At 37.9% G+C, this 20,379-nt stretch overlaps 1 protein-coding gene across 2 annotated transcripts; it reads left to right on the top strand.

Moving 5' to 3' along the window:
* On the top strand, positions 1 to 12,272 carry C1D (C1D nuclear receptor corepressor). Of its 2 annotated transcripts, none has more exons than XM_015623139.3 (6): positions 1 to 37; positions 5,790 to 5,924; positions 6,836 to 6,982; positions 8,279 to 8,345; positions 8,815 to 8,870; positions 11,727 to 12,272. In XM_015623139.3, the coding sequence occupies exons 3-6, from the start codon at positions 6,836 to 6,838 to the stop codon at positions 11,901 to 11,903; spliced, it is 447 nt and encodes a 148-aa protein (XP_015478625.1). In that variant the 5' UTR covers positions 1 to 37; positions 5,790 to 5,924; the 3' UTR covers positions 11,904 to 12,272. The 2 variants fall into 2 exon arrangements, with proteins under 2 accessions (XP_015478625.1, XP_015478626.1); XM_015623140.1 differs by having other exon boundaries at positions 5,822 to 5,924; positions 11,727 to 12,179.
* The last annotated feature ends 8,107 nt before the right edge of the window (positions 12,273 to 20,379 follow it).

Consider the following 20,379-nt stretch of genomic DNA (forward strand, 5'->3'; position numbering starts at 1 on the left):
CGCTGCCGCCCGATCCCCGGGCCGTGCTCGCCCGCAGGTAAGAGCGGCCGGCCCCCGGCTGTCCGCCACCCCGGGGGTTTGCTGTGGCTTTCCCGAGGCCCCGGGGAGCGGGGAGGTGCGGCTGTCGGGAGGCAGCTGCTGGCGCTGCTCGGTGAGCGCGGTAAGCGCGGTGTGTGCAATGGCAGCGTGGTGTGGGTTGGCAGGGGCTTCAGAGGCCGCGTCGTTCCAAACCCCCTGCTATGGACGGGGACACCTTCCACTCGGCCAGGCTGCTTAGAGCTCCGTCCGGCCTGGCCTTGAATGTTTAACGTAGGCGCTTTTTTTTTTTTTATTATTATTAGTTTTTTTTATTTTTAGGATGGATGTTCTGTAGGCAGTAAACGGTTTCATTCCTGTTAAAAATTAGCAAAATGGTGTTGCAGCTTTTGAGGAGCCTTGAGAACTTGGCAAAGTTTTCCAAAGAGAATGCACAGTGTGGATAATATTTAGGCCTTAAAAAAGAGTTAGTTTCTGCCAACAGAAAGGCAGGAGGTACTTCAAATTATGCGCACCTTGTAATGAAACATCTGTATCTCTTATGTTGCTGCAAAGGTCAAAATCTCCCTTTCCTTACTCTTTGTCGCAGCTTTCTGACCACAAGCTTAGGTGCTGCCAGCAACGTGGAATGGACTTTGGACTAGAAAATGTTAAACTTTTAGAAAAACTTCAGATGTTGCCAATTAAAAGACCTAATTTTTGGGACTGAAATTGAAGAACTGGACCTTAAAATCAACATTGAAAGGTGTCAGGCTTAAATTACTGGTTTTAAAAGTATTAAAAAACCACTTCAAATCTGAAACACCTGGATGTTGCTAATCCTGTGGCAGTATGACCATTGGTAAAGAAATGAGAAAACACTCAACCCAAGGCTCTTCTCCAGAGTGTGAGAAACTTGAAAGCAATTGGTAGAATTTTCAGGCTTTATACCAGGAAAGCAGTGCCCAGGTCACACAAATCTTTCTGATAAATGCCTTTCTCTTTGAAGCAACTTAAGATTTTTAGCATGTTTTTTCATCTGTGGTCTGCTTTTCCTCTAAATAAATAAACAGTGCACTGGAATGGAATGTCCACTATAGCTTCAGGTAGATGTTTTTTCCTGCATCAATAAAACTGATGCTAAGAACACAAACATCCCACAGTTACTGCATTATAATGAACCAAAAAATGGGTAAACACGCTTCTAAATAGTGAACAGCCAAATAAAAGTAATAGCACAGCCAAATAAAAACCACCCAAAAATATACATGGACTGCTGTTCAAAATGGTACAGAGAGGCGCTGCATGAATTGCAAATACAGAAAATTGCATTTTGATAAAGGGAAGTGCTTTTTCAGTTTAAAAGGATTGAAAAGACCTCTTGGCTTTAATTCTGGATATTCATGGTGTTGATACCACCATGAGAGTGGAGAGTGACAGCAGGTTTTAGAAGTAGCAAACTCTCCATAGTTTACAAGTATACAGGGGGTGAAAACTGCAGACATATAATTTTCTATTTGCTGCAAATTTGGTAGGACAGAAATATTCAATACTGATTGTTGTCCCCACTGTGTGTAAACCGATTTGTCCAAGGAGAACTTCTGCTGCACAAGAATTTCCTGGTAGGTTCAGTGCCAATAAAAGTGTGTTTTAAAGACCAGTTTAGAGACCCAAATTAAGTATCAATTTAGAGTGAACTTGAGCTGAAGTGTGACAGCATATCTGAGTGTGGGAGCTTTTATGAAAACATCTCACAAAGAAATGTTCTGCACACACCTGAAGAAAGCTGTCTTTATTATTGTATTTATGCTGGGTGTACTGATGGGTTGCAGCTGAACAAGAGACAGGTTATACTGGATTTCTTCAGAAGAAGAAACCACTGTGTCATCAAAGATGTGGAATTTGGGACAGTTGATTCCAGAGAGTAAAAGTGCTTTATGAATCGTGCAGATGGAGTTGAAGGTTTACATCAGTGGATATAGATGGGGCTGTGGTGAATGAGGGATGTTTAATCCAAGCTGAGATAACTGTTTTCCTGTGGGGTATCCACCAGTGGCTGAAGTGTAAATGAGCCTGTAATATTACTCCCACCCTTACAATTTTAATCTCCTTTTAAAACAGATGAGAATAAACTTTGCAAATCCTTTGAAGCTCAAGTGACTCAGTGGCATCAGCAAGAGACTGTTTTGTAGGATGGCTCTGTGCAGGCTTTTGTGGTGGCTGGAGCCTGGCTTTGAAGGCAGGGATTTCTTGGCTGTTTCCCAGTTGTAATATATTGCAAATTATGCCCTGCTTAACTACCATTGCTTGAGTTGGGATATTTTTAAGGGGATCAAGATAAGCCTACTGGTGTATGCCTGATATTTCACTGTAGGCTTTTTCACTTTTGCAATGGAAATCTTTCTTGCAAACAGGATTGTGAGTTGGCATTGCAAGAGTGCTCTAATTGTACCAGATTTGCTTTCCAGCTGCCCCAAGCAGGCTTGAAGGGACAAAGCAAAGCAGGCCTGTGGACACAGTGATGACTATAGGGCAACTAATTATTTATTATCAGCAATAACATGTGTCTGTCACAGATTAGAGCCTTTGGTACTCAGAACTTCGCATACATGGATTTCTCTGCCCTAAGGAGGTTTGTGGCCAAAGAACTTAATGCTCATCTCTGGTTGCGTTAAATTTAGGATGCTGGTTGTTCTGTTGCCCTACAGCCACAGCAGTGAAGTACAATGTTAGGGCAGAAGTTAAACTTTGCTGCACTTGCACATCATCTGCATTCACTGCAGGTTGTGAGTCAGAGCTCACAAGAGGGAGGACAGTGCCAGGTTTCAGGAGCTGACATAGATGGTTTGTCGTATTGATGATTTCATGTGTTTATTTTGAATTTGAGAGCAGTTTTACGTGCCCTGACCAAAAGGTTTTGGGTTTGCTGTGTTTTCTCTGGTTTTTTTTCCTCTATGCAATCTGTAAATATCTATGAAAAGAAGAAATAATCTAATTACCTAGTCTGTTTTTTATTACGTGATCTGACAACAACAACAAAAAAATCTGAGCTAAGTATGAAGAAAAGGCCTTTTAGTGCTTAAGGAATATGTAGAATTAACATGATGAATGAATTGCAATGTTTAGCAGAATGCTAGATTGCTTCTTGCCTTCTGTTTACATGTTAAAAATATTTCAACCACACCATTTTTATCCCGAACTTGAAGTTTGAATTCCAGTTGAAAACCACACGCATGATGCGAAGACTGAGCATTTTTCATTTCTGTCTTAAGTGGTTTCCTATTGCCATGTTGACAGATGCATGTAGCTTCCACTACTATCACAATGTATCTTCAGCAAAATCTCTCACAGAGGTACTTGTGGCCTAATTAGAATTTATATCTTTCAGTCTGACAAGGTTTTGCTGAGGGCAGGGGGGGCGTGAGCAGGAAGAGAAGTTTGGCTTTGCTTTTTAAGCCAGCTGGCAATTGCTTTCTAAGGCTGGTGTTAAATCACCTCTAGATATATTAAAAGATTATTCATAAAAGCCACCTGAAAATTGACTGCAGTTTTTCTTTTTCTTGGGTGTTCTTTTCTTAAACGGGGTCTGTAGTTCTCTTCCTTCTGCTGGACGATAAATATAGCTAATTTTGCTAGTAGTACTGTGCACAATCATCTGTATTTTGTTTGTTTTTATTTAAAATACCTTAATATGGCATTTAACTTGGTTGTATCTTAGATCAATAACCTTGTTAACACTACAGCAAACTGCTTTTGATTGTCACTTGTGTAGTTGTTTTTATAGAGTCTGTGGAAGATGACATATTTTCTCTTTCTCCTTTCCATATTGGTGTCTTTTCTGTGGTTCATTAATATTCTGATATTTTCCTCCCTTTTTGTAGTTTGTATTACCTACTTTGGTTTATAGTATATTGGCATGTTGACTACAAAGAGAACAAGGTGTTCCTTGTTTTCTTAGCAGAAGTTTACATAAATGTAGTCATCTTTCTGAATAAATGAGAATTTATTCAGAGTTTTTCAGAAATTTCAGAATATTTAGAAATTTTCCATCTATGGAAACTAATCAACATTGTTTAAACAGACCTAAATGCAATGCTTAGATTTCCTCATGAAAATGGTTTACTTTTGCAATCTAAAGTACTTTTCTTCCTCAAATACATATTCTTTTTTTTTTTTTTTCCCAAAACTACATGGCAGCTCAGGGTCATTGAAAGGGAAATTTGTTTCTGGTGAGTTGATGTTATGAAGTTGTACAACGTTTTTCATCACTTTTTGCCTCAGTGTCCTTAATCAAAGTAATCAATTTCTTTTGTATTTTATGTTTATGGGTTATGAACTTTACTTTGCATTCTCAAAATTAAAGATCTTTTAAAGTGTTACCATTGTAACACAACCACAGGTTGTGTGTTGTGCATCACAATAGGTCTTATTGCTTGGTAAGAAAAATTCTGTTTTATTTCCTTTAGAATTCCCCATTGTTCACATGACTTACCTAGCTAGAATTTTTCATTACTTCTCTTACCTGAATATTTCTACTATCCTTAATTTTTGAATAGTAATTTTTGAAGTGAGAACCCAGTGCCAAATAAAATCTGGTTGAAAGTCAGTAAATTCAAATCAGAAAATCTGTCTAATAAACATTGTCTTCAGGCACTGACTTAAGTTTTTGCTTGCTCAAAATGCAAAAAGAAACACTTGAAGAACTTTCAGGAAAAATTATGTGTTGTTTAATAACTGAAACATTACTCCTGAGGCCAGTATAGCTTTTGGGTATGTTTAGAGAGTCATGGAGTTCCTCTCGTCTTTGGCTTTGCCATTCTGCAGGTTGTGAGTACACAACTCATGTGTTGATTTTGGCAGAAACAATTTTGTGGAGTTTCTGTTGTAGATGTTTTCTAATGTAGTTTGCTCATGTTGTTAATGTTACCAAAATTATTTTAGGCTGTTGGCTGCTGCCTCACTGCTGGCATGTGCCAACACTGTGACATAGCCTGCTTACAGATTAGTTATGCTGAAACAACAGTGTAATGAAAAGAGAGAGGTCCCTACACAGCAGGAGTAGGAACTTGCTAGTTCCTGTGAAAATGAACAGAAAAACACAAGTTTAATAATTTCTTCCTGCTCCCCAGGCAGAAGCAGCAGACTTGTCACTGAAGGGTTCTGTACACAGGCTAAAGGGCAGCCTTGTTCCATTGAAGTGAGATTGTTGGAGGTTAAGACTTTTCCTTTTTTTTCCTTTCTCTCATGGAATTTAGTCCCATTTGTTGTAAGAGACAGTAACAACCGGTACTTATGAGAGACAAAAGAAATGGCCAAGGTGGGGGAAGGTGCAGCTGGCTACTCTCTTACCTGAGGGGCTTTTTCTTGGGAAGGGCAGAGATAGAAAGGGTGGGGACCTTTAGTGTGGTTGGCATTGTGATTCTGTACTCAGTGCGAAAACCAGCTCTGACCAGGATAAGCAGTCATGCAGCTGAGTAGGATTATAATTCTTAACTATGCTAACAATAGCAGTGAAACTGGGCTTGTTAACTGGCTGATCATGTTTCTGGAATCACACTGGTGTGGTTAAAACTGAAGTTGTAAACAAGTTTGAGTAGCTTCACGCTTTTTTTTTTCTCCCAATCGTCTTCTCCAAGAGACAGTTTAAATTGAAAGAAGCCTCTCACATATCCCATGTTTTTGCCAGGGAAAGATGAAATTGTTATCTAAAACAAACTCTGGTGATGTGACAGCTTTTTGCTGTTTGTACTGACTGTGTGGCTTGGTGTTCATAGATAAAGTGCAGTCTCTCCGTTTCTGTACTCAGCATCCAGAGAGTGGGATTATCACACTGATTCTAAGAAGAAAAGTCGGTAGTGATCCAGGTGCTCCCACTGTTCTTGCTGCAGCTCACCAAACAGGCAGGAAAGGTACGTATTTCTTCTTTCCTTAAAACATTGGAAAAGTTGTTGCTCAGTAGAAGTTGTAGAAAATAACTCAGCTTTCAGTAACATTAGCTCCCTAAGATAATACACTATTTATGATTCGAGAGGAATTAAAGATACAGATTATAAACCAGCAGCCAGATGCCTTAGCAGTAGCCATACCATGGTACTATGAATTCTGAGAACAAAAAAGGAGTGCTTTGGCATTTTTCACATCTTATTTCCCAGCTGTGCACTGATGGGTTGACAGGATTTCAAGAGTATTCTGAAATCCCAAAAACAACTCAGTTTTGTTACAGGTAGAGTTAGATCGGGGATTGTAGTACCCCATAGGGACTCCAGAAAACTGGATACAGGGTTCACAAGAAGAATTTTTTTGACCTACTCCTAAATGAACTGACCATGACATAATCGGTGCTGAAATAATGTCTAATCCTAGGAAAGACTGAAGCTGTTTCCCATTGGTTTGCTTTGTGATTTGTTTTTCTTTTTGGTTAGGTAGTTAGTTTTTGTTTGGTTTTTTTTTTCCCTGGTGTCCTGCCTGCTGCTTGGTGTAGCTCTATAAAGAGCACTTTTTAAAAACATGCAAATAATTTCCTTCTATCACAGATCATAAAAGCTAAATACTGCTTTAGGACCGTTGTAAGAATAGGTACTAAAGTCATGTAAATTGTAATGCTTCTTCATGCCATTTTGCACAGGAGTTAGGAGATAGCCCTGAAATTACAGGACCTTTAACTGTGTTGCTGCTGACATTACCTGCTGGAACTCTTCACATGTAGGCATTTCTTATAATGTTTAATGAATGAATGCTAGTGCTTTGTGTTATAAGTTAGTCTTTTTGACTCTGTAGGTACTTAATGAAAATCATTATTGTTTTTGTTTCTACTTTCCAGATGGAAATGTCAGAAGATGATAGTAACATGGAGGAGTACCCCACTGAAATTCATGATTATCTCACAGCATTTGAAAAGTCTCTTGGTTCTGTAGATGAGATGCTGAAGAAAATGATGTCAGTTTCTAGGAGTGAGCTTTTGCAAAAGGTAAGTTATCTTCCTTTTGAAAACCTTATTGATATGCAAATACTTGAGAGTTTGAACTGAAATAAAAGGTTCTGTTAGGCCAGCCACTGCACTGAGGAATAACAAAAATGACACTCCTACACTTGACACCTATTGTTAGATTTTACATTTCTAAGAAATCCAGATGGTCTTACAGGCTCAGCAGTGAAACACATACTCTTCCAAGCTGATACGTGATAATCTTACCAGTGAGTCATTTAGCTCGAGGACATTACAGTTTATTCCTGACCTTCCTTAACATGCTCTGCCATAATGGAGAGATCATTCACATTTTTGACTGAGGCTTCTTTACAAACAAACTGAATGGAACCGGTGTACCCAGCAGGATGTGAAGGTGAACTGGCAGAAGTGAGAGCTGATCTGATTACAGAAGTCTAGACTTGCAGAGCCTGAGCTGTCTCCTCAAGCTGTGCTGTGAGCATAAGTCTGTAAAATGTGGCTTTTTATCAGGGCAAGGTAGTGCCTGAGAGTTTCATATAAGCATCTCAGTCTTGTAACAAATTAAAGCCTAATGTGTAATTTCTTTCTGTAGGGCAAGAAAAAGGCAGCACATGAGGGAACTTCTTTATCCTGTGAGGATTTCTTACACAAATAAATTATGAAGAAAACAGTCTTGACAACACAGATGTTTTGACAGTATCCATGTTAGAACTAGTGAGCTGTACAATGATGTTATCAGGGTTTCTGGAAGTTGTGTAGGACTAAAATAATAAATTGACTTTGACAGTCAAGGGAAACAAAAACCCCTTCATTACCTTTATTCTTCCTTTGCTTTATACTCCCTAAGTATTCCAGCATGCATTGAACACACAGTCTGTCATGTGTACTGTTAACATTCATTGATCGTATATTGACATTTCAGCAACTTTTAAACTTTTTTTTGCCTTTCCATTGATAGCAACAACTATTTTGAATTAATTTTCTGTGGAAAAACAGGGACTTATTTCTGACTGTGGGAGCAGTAGTCTAAGAGCTACATGCTAAGGGATTATGCTTTTGTTTTTGTGGTGACTGTAGCATTTAACTTCAGACTGGGAGAATTACGTGAATACTTGGAGAGGAGAGAATGAATGGTCCTGTGATGGCATGGAAATAGGCATAAACATAGTCTCAGTGAAGTTATGATGCAAAATTGTGCTCCTTCAGTGTGTATTCTTTTATTAATACATTTTCAATTATAAAATGTTCACATTACTATAATCTGTGCATATCTTGCTTAAAAAATCTTTGAATATTTTTTTTTTTTTTTCATTCTAGTTAGATCCTCTTGAGCAAGCAAAGCTGGATTTGGTTTCGGTGTACACATTAAATTCTATGTTCTGGAGTAAGTATGTGGTAAAAGGAAAACAGTATTTATGATTACCATTTGAACACCTAGACAGCCACAAACACTAATAATCATATTTCATAGCCAAATAATGATAAACTCGTAATTACCCTGGGGAGCCACATTATTACCATCCATAGGGTAAGTGATGTTGAAACTGAATCAAAAATCTATATTTAGAAAAGCTAATTTTGTACATGCATGGGTATGTTTCTGGTTTCTTTGTGGCAACCATTTCTGTCCTTTAAGGGACCAAAGGCTTAACCATTTTAGTTGTTTGGGGGTATTTTAGCTGCAATATTTGATCATAATAGTTTGTCAGATACTGAATGACACAGTTAATAATTCTTCTTAATGATTTTGTGTGGAAGCTTTGGTCTTCCTGTGTGACTGCTTGATAGGGTCCTCAGTCACAGACAGCCTTCAGTTTCAAAAAAATCTTGTTTTTTTCTTTGTGTTTTCCAAGTATACTTGGCTACCCAGGGAATCAATGCAAAGGAACATCCAGTGAAACAAGAACTGGTGAGTTGCTTGCACTGCATGCATCCTACTTGAGCAGGATGGTTAGCCCAAATAGAAGTTAAAAAATGTTTATAGCTACATTTAAAAATATACATTGCCATAATAGTATGCATATGCTACATGGTGTTATATAACTATTTATGTGCCCTGCTGGGCTCTCTAAATTAAGAAAGTATTTTTTTTTTTTACTTTTAAATAGTACTGTTTAAAGTAAAGTTGGAGAGTCTGCTGAAATAAGAAAAGGATGATGAATGATATCATCTTATCTTTTCCTTTTTTCCACCTTTGGTTGAGAATTGGATTCTGTACAGAGCAGCTTTTCACTTGTATCTGTTAGATGGAAAAATGTTACATGCCTGATAATGATTTACAACTTCCAGTATGGCATTTCTTTTTCTTATAAATACTTGGAATCATGTTAATCTCTGAGGCTGCCTTTTCTTACTTTTGTGTGACTCTAAAAGTACAGTGTGGTTGATTTACTAGCAAAGACGGGAACGTGCCCCCCTCCCCCTTCCAAGCCCTCCATTAATTCATTTTCTCAGCAGTAAAGAATCCAGTTCAGCAACAAAGCTAAAAGCTTTTTTGGCACCAGTTGTATGTGTATTGTCCAGTAATTCTGCATTAGTGACATATTTACGACCGATAATAAATCTTTAGTTTTGTCTTTATATTCCATTTAGATGCATGGCTACAGTATGGAAGGCCAGCTATCTTGAAAATTCTGCTGACTTAAAAAACCAAATCATTTAGCCTGAAACAAAAACAGAAATCAAAACTTCTCACTACTCATTTTAATTCCTGAATAAATGAAAATATTAAATCTCAGCAGATATAAAATAGTTAGCTTAAATGTAGTCCTTACATAACCAGTGGTATGGAAGAGAGGACTAAAAAATGTGGAAAGCTAGCCTGAATAACAAGAATACTTCTATTTTTAATTTTGTGAGCTTTTCAGTAGTCTAGACTATATCATATTAAAAAATGCATCAGTTAATATTTCATGAGCTTTCTGTCAGTTTTTTGTTCCTCCTGTATTATATAGTGTCTGAATATTGTGTTAATTTAGTGATACTAAAAGCTTTTATCTCTTCTGTTGTGGATATTTTATGTTCATATTTTACTTCACAACTGTCGTTTTAACTCTGAAGGAGGAGTGAATATTTTCATAGCCTAGATTGTTACTCAGATCTCTTTTCCTTTTGCAAGTATCAAGGTTGAATGAATGCACATTTCTTCCTTCCAAAGGCATTGTGATGTTCTTATTCATGTGGAAAGGGAATTATAAAAGACTGTTCTGTCACGATTATTTTGTTTTTAGAATTGCTCTCCATGTGTACATACAGGTATTCAAACTGTATTAATAAAACTTACACTCCAGCTATCAGAATTCATTTCTTTTGTCAAGTTGACATTTTCCAGCTCTTTTTTCCCATGTTAATTCGCCATGTAGGTTTGCCATCTGTTCTCATTAGCCATCTCAGTCACCAAAGAAATATTACAGCCGATCATGGTTTCAGACCCTGTAAAGCTCTCCTTGTTAAAGCTGTTGTTTTTAATACAGAAAAAGTGGCCAAGTTTTTGACAGCTGCTTATAGTGATCACTGAAGAGTTGAAAATCGGTTCTGTAGTGTAAGTCTTGTAACTTTTGTTACAGATTCAAAGAGGTGGCAATGACTGTGTGAGAAAAGTGTGGGTTACATATCAAAATTTATTTTAGCAGTATCCACACGTGTTCTGTTAATCCACATTTATAATTCAGGTATCAGGTAGAGCACTACATATATATATATGTGTATATATATGTCTGTGTGTGTGTGTTACTGTTGTTGGTATGACCCAAAGGCCCTACAGTTAAAGGCCATATTAGGCTAAATATATAGACCTGAAATCTGTAAACTAAATTGTTAAATGTTTTGCAGAGTTGCTGTCAATATACTCCATAGTCAGTGAAGAGAGAAGCAGACACATCAGAGGGGAATTCCCATCTTTAACACTGCTTAGTACCCCCTCAAAGTAATTTTATTTATTTGTTCCAGGAGCAGATGAGGGTGAATAGGCACATAAATGAGATTGTTAAACTGGGAGGGTATACTTCTGTGGGGCTGAGTCCAAGTCGTGGTTTGGTCAAAAAAAGTGCCCATAAACACCAAATAACTTTGTTAGGCTAGGATACATCAAGAAAGCATACCCTTTTCCCTGGAAACAGGCTTGTATTGTTATTTATGGCCATAAAACGAACTTCTGATATAGCTGGAAATTTATCAGGCTGCCCTAAATAAGTTCCTCGATAATCCCCCTTGACCATTTCAGGAACTTAACCTCTAGACTTGTGAGTAGTTGCATGTGTAATGCTTGTACCATCTTTGGTTTAGTGTAAGATGCTTTTTAAGCTTTGCTTGGACTTGATGATTTGTATTTTTTAATTTTTTTTTTTTTTTTTACATTAGTCAAGCAGTATAATTCATCCATAAATGTGTCAAATACCTAAACATTATTTTGGCATTGTTATGTAGGTCAAACATCAAACTGAGTTCAGTATTTTCTAACTTTGCTTGCAAGAGCAGTTCCCATATCTCTGCAAATGAGATGCAGAGTCTGCATCTCTGTAGGACTTTGTGTTCCTGTTATAGTGGGTGTTGTGCAGATGGTATGGTAGGTACCTGTGATGGAAAATATGCTAAAGGGAAGCCTCAAGTTTGCAAAGGGCCTGGTATATTTATTTAAATAATACTATTCTTTTAGGTATTGTAGTTCTAGAAGTGTGCAGAGTGGAGAACTTCTACTCATTGATTCATTTTAGCTGTGATCTTGGGAGAATGGTTTGAAATACTTTTCCTTTTTTTTTCTCCCTAGGAGAGAATAAGGACATACATGAACAAGGTCAAAGAAATAACAGACAAGAAAAAGGCATCAAAACTGGATAAAGGAGCTGCTTCTAGATTTGTAAAAAATGCACTCTGGGAACCAAATGCAGAAAATGAACATACTTCCAAAACTCCTACTAAAGGAAAAAAGCGACAGAGGGACTAAATCTTTTTTTCCCCCTCATATCAGTAGCAGACACCTAGAACTTAACTTGGAAATGTTTTTTCATACTGAATGTGTCTCACAGAAGTGCTGTATAACAGATTAAATTATACTTACAAACTTTACAGGATTGTATTTTGTCCAGAACACTTGTCACTGAGGTGATCACATTTAAAGTGTATATAAGTGCCATTTGGTGCACATTTGACATTTCATTGCTCAGATGATTATGACTTGTCATATACTTGGTGGTAATAAATACTAGTGGTGTTTTGTTTATAATGCCTATTAATTCAATTTTTTTTAATGATTTTTTGACACTTTTTGATATGTCCTCCATCTCCTCAATATTAAAAAGTTTCAAACACTGCTGTCCAGGCTGTGGTGTTCATGAAAGAGCATTGAGTGAAATTTGTGGAGTTTTGTAAGGTTTATTCACTGTGTTAAATTATTTTTAGCCTTTCAACTTGAATGTGTGCCATACTCCCTTACTTCTGTTGCCTCTGAGAAAGCAGGGCTTCAAGAGCCACAATCACACATCCTGGATTGCACTCTAAGCCCCTGTGTCCAGTCAGTAGAAAAGTTAGATATCCCCTCAGGGCAGTTTGTAGGGTCCAAAAAAAGGAGCAGGCTGGGGATGGCTATTAGGAAACAGCACATGGAGGAACTTGATGGAATTTTGGCTGCAGTGCTCATCCCTTAGTGCTGATGCTCGGGGAAGTGTGCTCTGGGGTGGTAGGAACGTGGCTGTCTGTTGGTGTTTCTCAAATCTTCATTAGGGAAAGCATCCTCTGGTACAATGAAAACTACTGCTCCATCTTGCAAGTACTCTCTTTTTCCTCAAAATGTGAGGAAATAGTTATTTAGGAAAGGAGGGGGTGTTAGGTGGGTGCAGTTTTCAATATGCTACAATGCAAAGCTCAATTATCTGCCCCAAAACTATTTAAAAATTAGCAAGGAATTAACAATTACGAAGGAAAATAGATGATTTAACTCACAAAAATGCAGTTTGAGTAGCAGTCCGTATAAGTGTTGGGGAAATGTTAGTGTGAAAGACTAAATGATAAGAACAGAGGGATGCAGTACAGCTCTAGTACTGCAAGCTGAATGATGTTCAGTGGATGGTTACTGTCCTTGGCAATGTACTGCAGCAGGAAATGCAGACTGTGAGCTAAATTGAGTTAGGTATTAAAATTAAGGTGTTTATTATCTAAAAATACATACTTGGAAGTAAAAATTCAATGCATTGACAAGTTTATTAAACTCATTACATGTCCAGAAGCTTTTTTAGTGGTATGAATTTACATATTTTTGTTTGCAATAAACTCTTCAGATAAACAGCAATGCCTTCAATCCATCTAACGAGAGAACTGTTTTGCTGCCTCATATCCACAGGACTGCTTATGTGAGTATACATGTCAAAGGCCCATAAAAAGCTAAAATTACAATGCTTTATTTCTTCAGGTTAATGTCACCATTGTGTCAAATGAAGGAGCTGTTGCACTTGGGAGGTTTTTTTATTTTTGTTTAATTTTGTTTAATTAATTAAAAAAAAATCAAAGACCCAAAGTGTGTTCTTGACCAAAAGTAGCACATTTGTGTAAAGCAGTTCTTCTAAATAGGTTTGGATGATGTTTGTTTGGAAGTCTGTGTGCCTTGTCTCGTATCCCTTTCAACCTGATACTGCAGATGGCAGTGTTAGACTGTTATAAATAGACTTCTGGACTAGGTGTGAATGCTGAGGTCTGCATGTACAAAGCACAAGATTCAAAATATTAAACTCACAGGTGTGGAAAAAAAAGGAAATAGGTCAGGTGTTCTTTCACTAGTGGGGAAGATGGTTGGATAGAAGAGGTCTGAAGTAGCACAAACCAGAGCACATTAATATAGAAATTTTCTGGGAGGTAACATCTTCTGCTTTGAGAGGCATTGTCTTGAGGAAATTACTAGCTCAGCTTGTACTTATGCACAGTGCTGTTAATTAAAAGGGGATTGGAGGACATTTCCATTACATGATTTTCCTCCTAAGCTTCAATTACAGGTTTTGTTTTAAAAGGATAATTTCTGAAAAGGATCATAATTCATTGTCCAGTAAAATACACAGGTTTCATTGGTAAATATTTAAACAAGAGTAATGCAAGGCTATTAGCTAAGAATCACTGAGATAGAAGTCCATCTGGCATAATTAATTATATGCAGGTAGTTGACATTTTTAATAGGGCAGTTTAAATAGATATAGCATATGCAATTTTGTGATTTTTTTTTTTTTTAAGGCTTGCATCATTCAGTATGGCTGTCAGTAGTGTGGATTGTGGCTTTGGTTTTCTGACACAACACAACCCAGACAAATACACCACAACCTCACCCTGTGCTTAAAATGCACTAACAGCCCTATTAGAAAGAAGATTGAAATCATGATTATGAATGTTTTTTGCATCATTGAAGTGATTTTTGTTAAAAATTTTGTTTTGATTCAGACATTTAGTGAGTTGTAACTTTCCTTGCTTTCCACTCTTTGCACCAAGGAAGTGGTGAGGTTGGTGAGAGCACGTGAAGTTGGCAGCTGGGACTAGAATTTGGTATGAGGTTGCATGGTGAATTTTCCAAGTTCACAAAAATATATTTCATAAGAGAAATTAAACTGCAGCTCAGGATGTTAAATCCCATTCGTGTTAGTGGCAAATAACTACATAAAAATAGCAATTTGGCATTAACTGTCCTAGCCATATAAGGAGATTTTTACTGTAACACCATGATTATCTGACATGAGAAACTAGGTATTCTCTGAGCTGTGTGAAGTTTCCATAGATCTATTCCTAGAAAACATTTCTCTGACAGAGAGTTTACTGTGGCTGTAAACAAAGAGGGAGTTTTCCTAGGGCTTAAATTTCCAGCCTTAAAAATGCTACCCATATGACTTGGGAAGTCAACATATCAGTGAGGCTCATTTCTACTCCTTCAGTATTTTTATTACTGGAGAACTGCATTCCTAAGAGTTTGTTTTTTATTAAGTCATCTTATTTTCCCTGGCCTTGAAAATCAGTGCTAGCATAGAGCTTTGTCAAAAACTGTCAGTGTTGCAGTTACACTGAAAATCTCCTCAAACATACTTATCTGGAATAGTAAAAGCTAAGCAAACAAAATTCTCTCAGGATTAAGAATTTTCTCGGGTTTAAGAAAGTGAGACTGATCCTCAGTTTTTAACTGCAGGGCTGGGACCATTACAGATGTCAAGGGAAATCCTGGTTTTCATAGTAAATGCCACACATTACCCAGGAAGTGATGGTGACCTGTGTCTGCAGCTCTAGAAGGAGAGACCTTGGTTACCTTGATCAAGATTTGTACCAGCTCAGCCCCAGGAAGCTTTTGGGAGCCACAAGCAGCAAACTCCAGATTTGTGGAGTTACATTGGTGGAAGTGGCAGCTGTGGCACAGGGTTTCCAACTTAGAAGTCCCAAAATAATTGAAAGTGGTTGCTTCCCAAATGTGTACCAAAGGCTATGAGTTTCTTGTAAATTGAGATGTAAAGATGTCAAAACAGCATTATTAGTTTATATTATTATTTATGTTTCTTAGACATTCACTTGCCAGTGATTAAAAAAGGGTTTTAAGCTACACCCATTATAGAAAATAAATACAGTTTGTCATTTTAGAATTTTACATGATACATATTTGTTAAAAAATGCACTTAAGTTCTGCAGTGGAACAGTATAATTTTCTTTTTCCTATCCTGCTTTGAGTAGTGCTTCTTACACAAAGTTTCAGAAAGTCTGCATGAATGCTTTTGTTTTGCAGAGCACTCTTAACATCTTAGCATTAATGGTAGTTTGGTTTTTTTCCCCTTCAACTTCTCCTTTGCAGTGGGGATACACTAGTGACATTTTATTGATAAAACCAACAGTTTATCTTTTTGCTGACTTTTAACCTTCCCTGTAGCAGAAGATTACAGATCTATGGAATATTTAGTGTTGGTGATCTAAGAAGCAGATCTTGAACTGCATTGTTTTCATCAGCTGTACCAAAGGGGAAAGAGCAAAAGCTTGTTTTTACTACTAAGCTGAGTGAATATGGCATGGAAATCTTGTAATGGCAAGGTATCAATTTGTAAAGTGATATATTTCAGAGGGGATACTAAATTTGACTGTGAATAAAAAGCTTTATAAATGGAACATTTAAGAGGCTATCTTTTACTTTTCAGTGTTGGGTTGCCTTGACATGCATCATTACAATTTGGCAGCCCCTGCAAATTGATGGAAGCAATTCAGTATGATAATTCAGTATTGCCAAGAGGCTTCTTCTGAGTCTAGTGTGGACATGTTCCACGGACAAATTTAAAGCCTAAGTGATAGAAAATGGATTTAACCCAGCTCTGTACTGTTCCAACTTTACATCGAGACAGTCTTGGTATCAAAGGTACCTAGAGAGCATATCCAAAGAGTACATGAACCACAAACTAATTTTCAAGAGAAGGATCACCTCCAATTTCTGGTGATACATCTTGGATAACAATGTTCCAGAACAGACAGAAAAGAAATAAAACTCAAATGTGGTTGCAAATGGACTTTAATAAAGTACTAATTCTAGGGGTAAATCCTTAATTACTGTTTGCCTGCAGAGTCTGTTAAGGTAAATGAGTTCTGCAAGTGAAAAAGTGGTCTGTGATATTCTCTCATATGATATAGATATTTCCATGAATATGGTGTAGCATTTTTTTTTTTCTAGATTCCTTCTTTTTCATTGCCACCTGAGTGGTTTTTGCCCCCATAGGAACGATTTCATTGTTTAAAGTAACAAAGTTCCTGTGCCCATTATGGAAAGGTGAGAAGAAGAAATGCCTAGTAACAAACACAAGTTGGAGAGCATAAACAGTCTTTTTCATTTGTTGCCCTGGGCTGACAGACCTACTCCTCACCTCACACACAAGACAGAACACGTTTTCTCCTGTGAAGTTTCCATGGAGAGGGTGATTCCTTAAGGCAGTTAATCACAAGGGGTGCTGTCTGTGGATGTACACATTACACATCCACCTGTGTGTTACAGATCTCCTGGCTGTCAGGAAGTTCGGTGTTTAACAGAATACAAAGTGCATATTACTGAAATGCTATTGTTGGAGACTCTCTATAACATCAGAAGCTTAATTCTCTTTGCTTTAAGTCAGTTTAACTCTTGATTTCATTGAGGTCACAGTGGCAAAAATCCAGTACAAAAGAACTGAGAATTTGGCTTTATGTAGGTATGAATGTCTCTATGTAACAAAACCAGCACTGAAATACTTACTTCCAGTGAAATTTATTAGTCTGTTAAAGTCTACTTCCTCCCTGCTTTGAGAGTATTTGTTAAGCTTTGTTTACTTTTTATTACATACAGGGCTTACTATTCATACTTCCATACAGTGCCTCAACTTCTTATGGTAACATGGTCCCAGATGTTTGTAATTTTGCCAGCTTTTAGCTACTTGTATTGAACTTTTTCATGTTTGGTCTCTTCCATGAGTGAATTCCCCAAAACCCAGAAAAGTTGAGTAGTTCTTAGAGTGGTTGAAGAACATGGTGTGTGAGGTATAGGCCACATTGGAATGCCAGCTTAAAATTTCCAACTATGGTTTTCTGAAGGTTGTAACTCTCCTTCACTGAGGTAAAAATTTGAAACACATTGTTAGGAGATTAAAAAGAAAAATCATCTCAGTGAAAATTTATCCAGGTACCTCACAAAGTGCTTGGTAGGTAGTGGCCCTTACTCTGCTCGTGTTCTGGTTTTGCCATGCATGGGAAGCTCCCAGCACAGTTCTGAAGACACAAATTGGTTAGGGAGGAATATGGGCTTGCAAATTAAAGTTCAGTTTGTCTCAGGTGATGACAGGGCTCTTTAACATACTATATTTGAAGAATTTCAGATCTAGTACAGATTTTCCATTTTTAACAGTGTTGTTTTAATGTAGCTTTTTATTAATTTCAGATTTTTAAATACTTAATGTAGACCACAGATGCTCTTATATGTATCTGATTCATTTACATTATGATCACACTGGGATTTAGTTTTGTACCAGTTAAACAAAAATGGAATGAACTCACATGTGACATCTCCCTAAGTGGTAACTCCAGTGTAAGGGTGCCTCTTTTCACTGTTTAAGTATGTTGGATGTATTCAAAATCTGAAACTTTGATTTTGTCTCACCTCAAAGCATAAAGAAGGGTTACAGTTGTCCTACTGAGTTTGTTTTTTTTGTAAAAGGAGGTGCATTTATTTTTTTAAGCTGTGGGGGCTGCTCCTTGCTTGAGGTGGTAAAATGAAGTCTGGTCCATTTCACATATTCTTTTTAATAGCTGTTCTTGTGGTGTGTCAAATGAAGTATCCTGTTTTTTTGGAAGATAGATCATTAAAGACTAAGAATTCGACCTCATCCCTTATATATAAAATTACACAGAAGACTTTTGGTGGGTAAATGGGTAATTTCTGGGCATAGGTTAGTATTTCTAGATGTACCTGTGCTTTTTCTTCAAACCAGGGCAAACTGCCTAGACTGAGACTTATGTACCTTGTACACTTTATACCTACTTACACCATTTAACAGGAAAAAAATAAGCTTCAAAAAAACTTCTTGTTTGGTTTGTTTTTTGCCACCTGGGTGAGGTTGTACTATCAGAAAAAATGAAGGGTCAGATTTTGCCCATGGATTTTCTTGCACAAGTTTTCAGAATGCAAGAGGCCAGATTCTGGTATTGGCTACAGGGATTTCTGACTTGTAGAATTATCTGAAGCCGTGATTCCCACGGCAAAAAGGCAAGATGTAATTGAGCCAGGCCTTCAGTTAATGCATAATGGTAAGTTCATCTTGTCCAAAGGGAATTTGAGGTTCTAAGTCATTTAAGACAAAGCCTACACTGGGTAGCTGGCTGGCCTCAGTAGTCAGTACCTCAGCTGGCAAAATTAATAATGATTTACTCTACTCAAGCATCCCACCAACAACAGGGGAAAAAAAACCACCTGAAAAAAATCTGAAAGCTGATTTTCAGGTGGCATTACCTGCAGTGACTGTGCTGGCAGTGTGTGTGTGTGTGTGTTAGCACATTTGGGACCCCCATGTTGCTAAAATACCTGAATTTTTCTTTGCTTGGGTTTTGAAAAGCACCTGGAAAATGAACCAGTCAACCATGAGCTTAGAAGTTTGTAATTCTTCTCTATTTAGTGTTTCTTGTATTTCTTTATTTTAACTGTTTAGCTTACTTGTGTAAGTATTAAGTTTTGGGTTTGGTTTTTTTTTTCAGTTTGATTACACAGCACAACGCAGAAAGTGGGTAAATTCTCATGTTTAATTATATTAGTGTTTGAAGGCCATTTAATCTCCTTTTCAGTCTTTCAGCTGCCTTTCCTATGTTCACCTTCAACGTAATTCAGCTGTGTGGCTCTGCTTCTGCCTCTGAAATTAGATTGAATGAAAGAAATACTGCCAGAAATTCTTCAGGGCTCCTCACAACTCTGTGCTCTTTGAGCACATGTGTGTGATAGTGCCTAAAAGACAATAATTGCTACAAAAACGATGAATTAAAATGGGGAGAATATCTTACAGTACGTTAAAATGGTTTAAATTAAAAGCAAAAGTGAACAGTATAAACAACCCTGAAAACCAATATGAACTGTTGGGCTCCTTGGGAGCATCTTCACCCGAGTGTCTCCCTCAGCACTCAGTGCCCTCCAGTATGGGCAGCATTCCTGCCCCAAAATCACCTGCTCACAACGCAATGGGAGTTTTTTCCTTTCACCATTTCATAAATCTCATCAACAAAATTAGTGGTGCTGCCTTAGGGGCACCTCCCCTCGCTGAGCAGGCCTGTCACATGCTGTGTTTGCTTCCCAGCTGTACTTCACTTGCTCTACAAGGAAAAGTAAAGGAAAAAATGGACTTTTCCTTGTGTTTCTATCTGTATTAAGCACACCTGTGTCCCTCAGTGGAGGAGCAGCAGCTTGGCAGGGCAGCAAAGCGGGGATGTGTTACTGAGAAAATGCATTTAATGCCTGAGGAGCCCCTTCCATACGGTGTCTGTCAGATGTGCTGCCCAGGGGCATTGTGTATTTATTATCTGGACAGTCTCTTCTCACGTTTTCCCAGTTTCTCCTATGAATGACATTGTGTATTTATTATCTGGACAGTCTCTTCTCACGTTTTCCCAGTTTCTCCTATGAATGACATTGTGTATTTATTATTTGGACAGTCTCTTCTCACATTTTCCCAGTTTCTCCTATGAGTGGAGTGCTGTGGAGGGGCGGCATTGCTGGGGGTGACCCTGGGGGTGACAGTGTCACCTCCCCATCCCTGCAGGTGACGCCGGGGGAGGAGGGGATGGCTCGGGAAGGTGGGAAAGCAGACTGAGAACAGGCCTTTGGTGTCAGCTCCAGGAGCTTTGGGCACATTTTTGCTGCCCTGTATCTTTGCCACGTGGTGGCAGCAAAGGAGCATCGAAGAGAGAAGAGAAAAGGGGGG

Source organism: Parus major, chromosome 3, assembly GCF_001522545.3.
Source record: "Parus major isolate Abel chromosome 3, Parus_major1.1, whole genome shotgun sequence".
Classification (NCBI taxonomy): Eukaryota; Metazoa; Chordata; class Aves; order Passeriformes; family Paridae; genus Parus; species Parus major.

Coding starts and splice junctions, on each gene's coding strand:
- C1D (XM_015623139.3), top strand. CDS start 6,836: ATGGAAATGTCAGAAGATGATAGTAACATGGAGGAGTACCCCACTGAA. Junction 6,983..8,278: donor GGAGTGAGCTTTTGCAAAAG/GTAAGTTATCTT, acceptor TTTTCATTCTAG/TTAGATCCTCTTGAGCAAGC. Junction 8,346..8,814: donor ATTAAATTCTATGTTCTGGA/GTAAGTATGTGG, acceptor GTGTTTTCCAAG/TATACTTGGCTACCCAGGGA.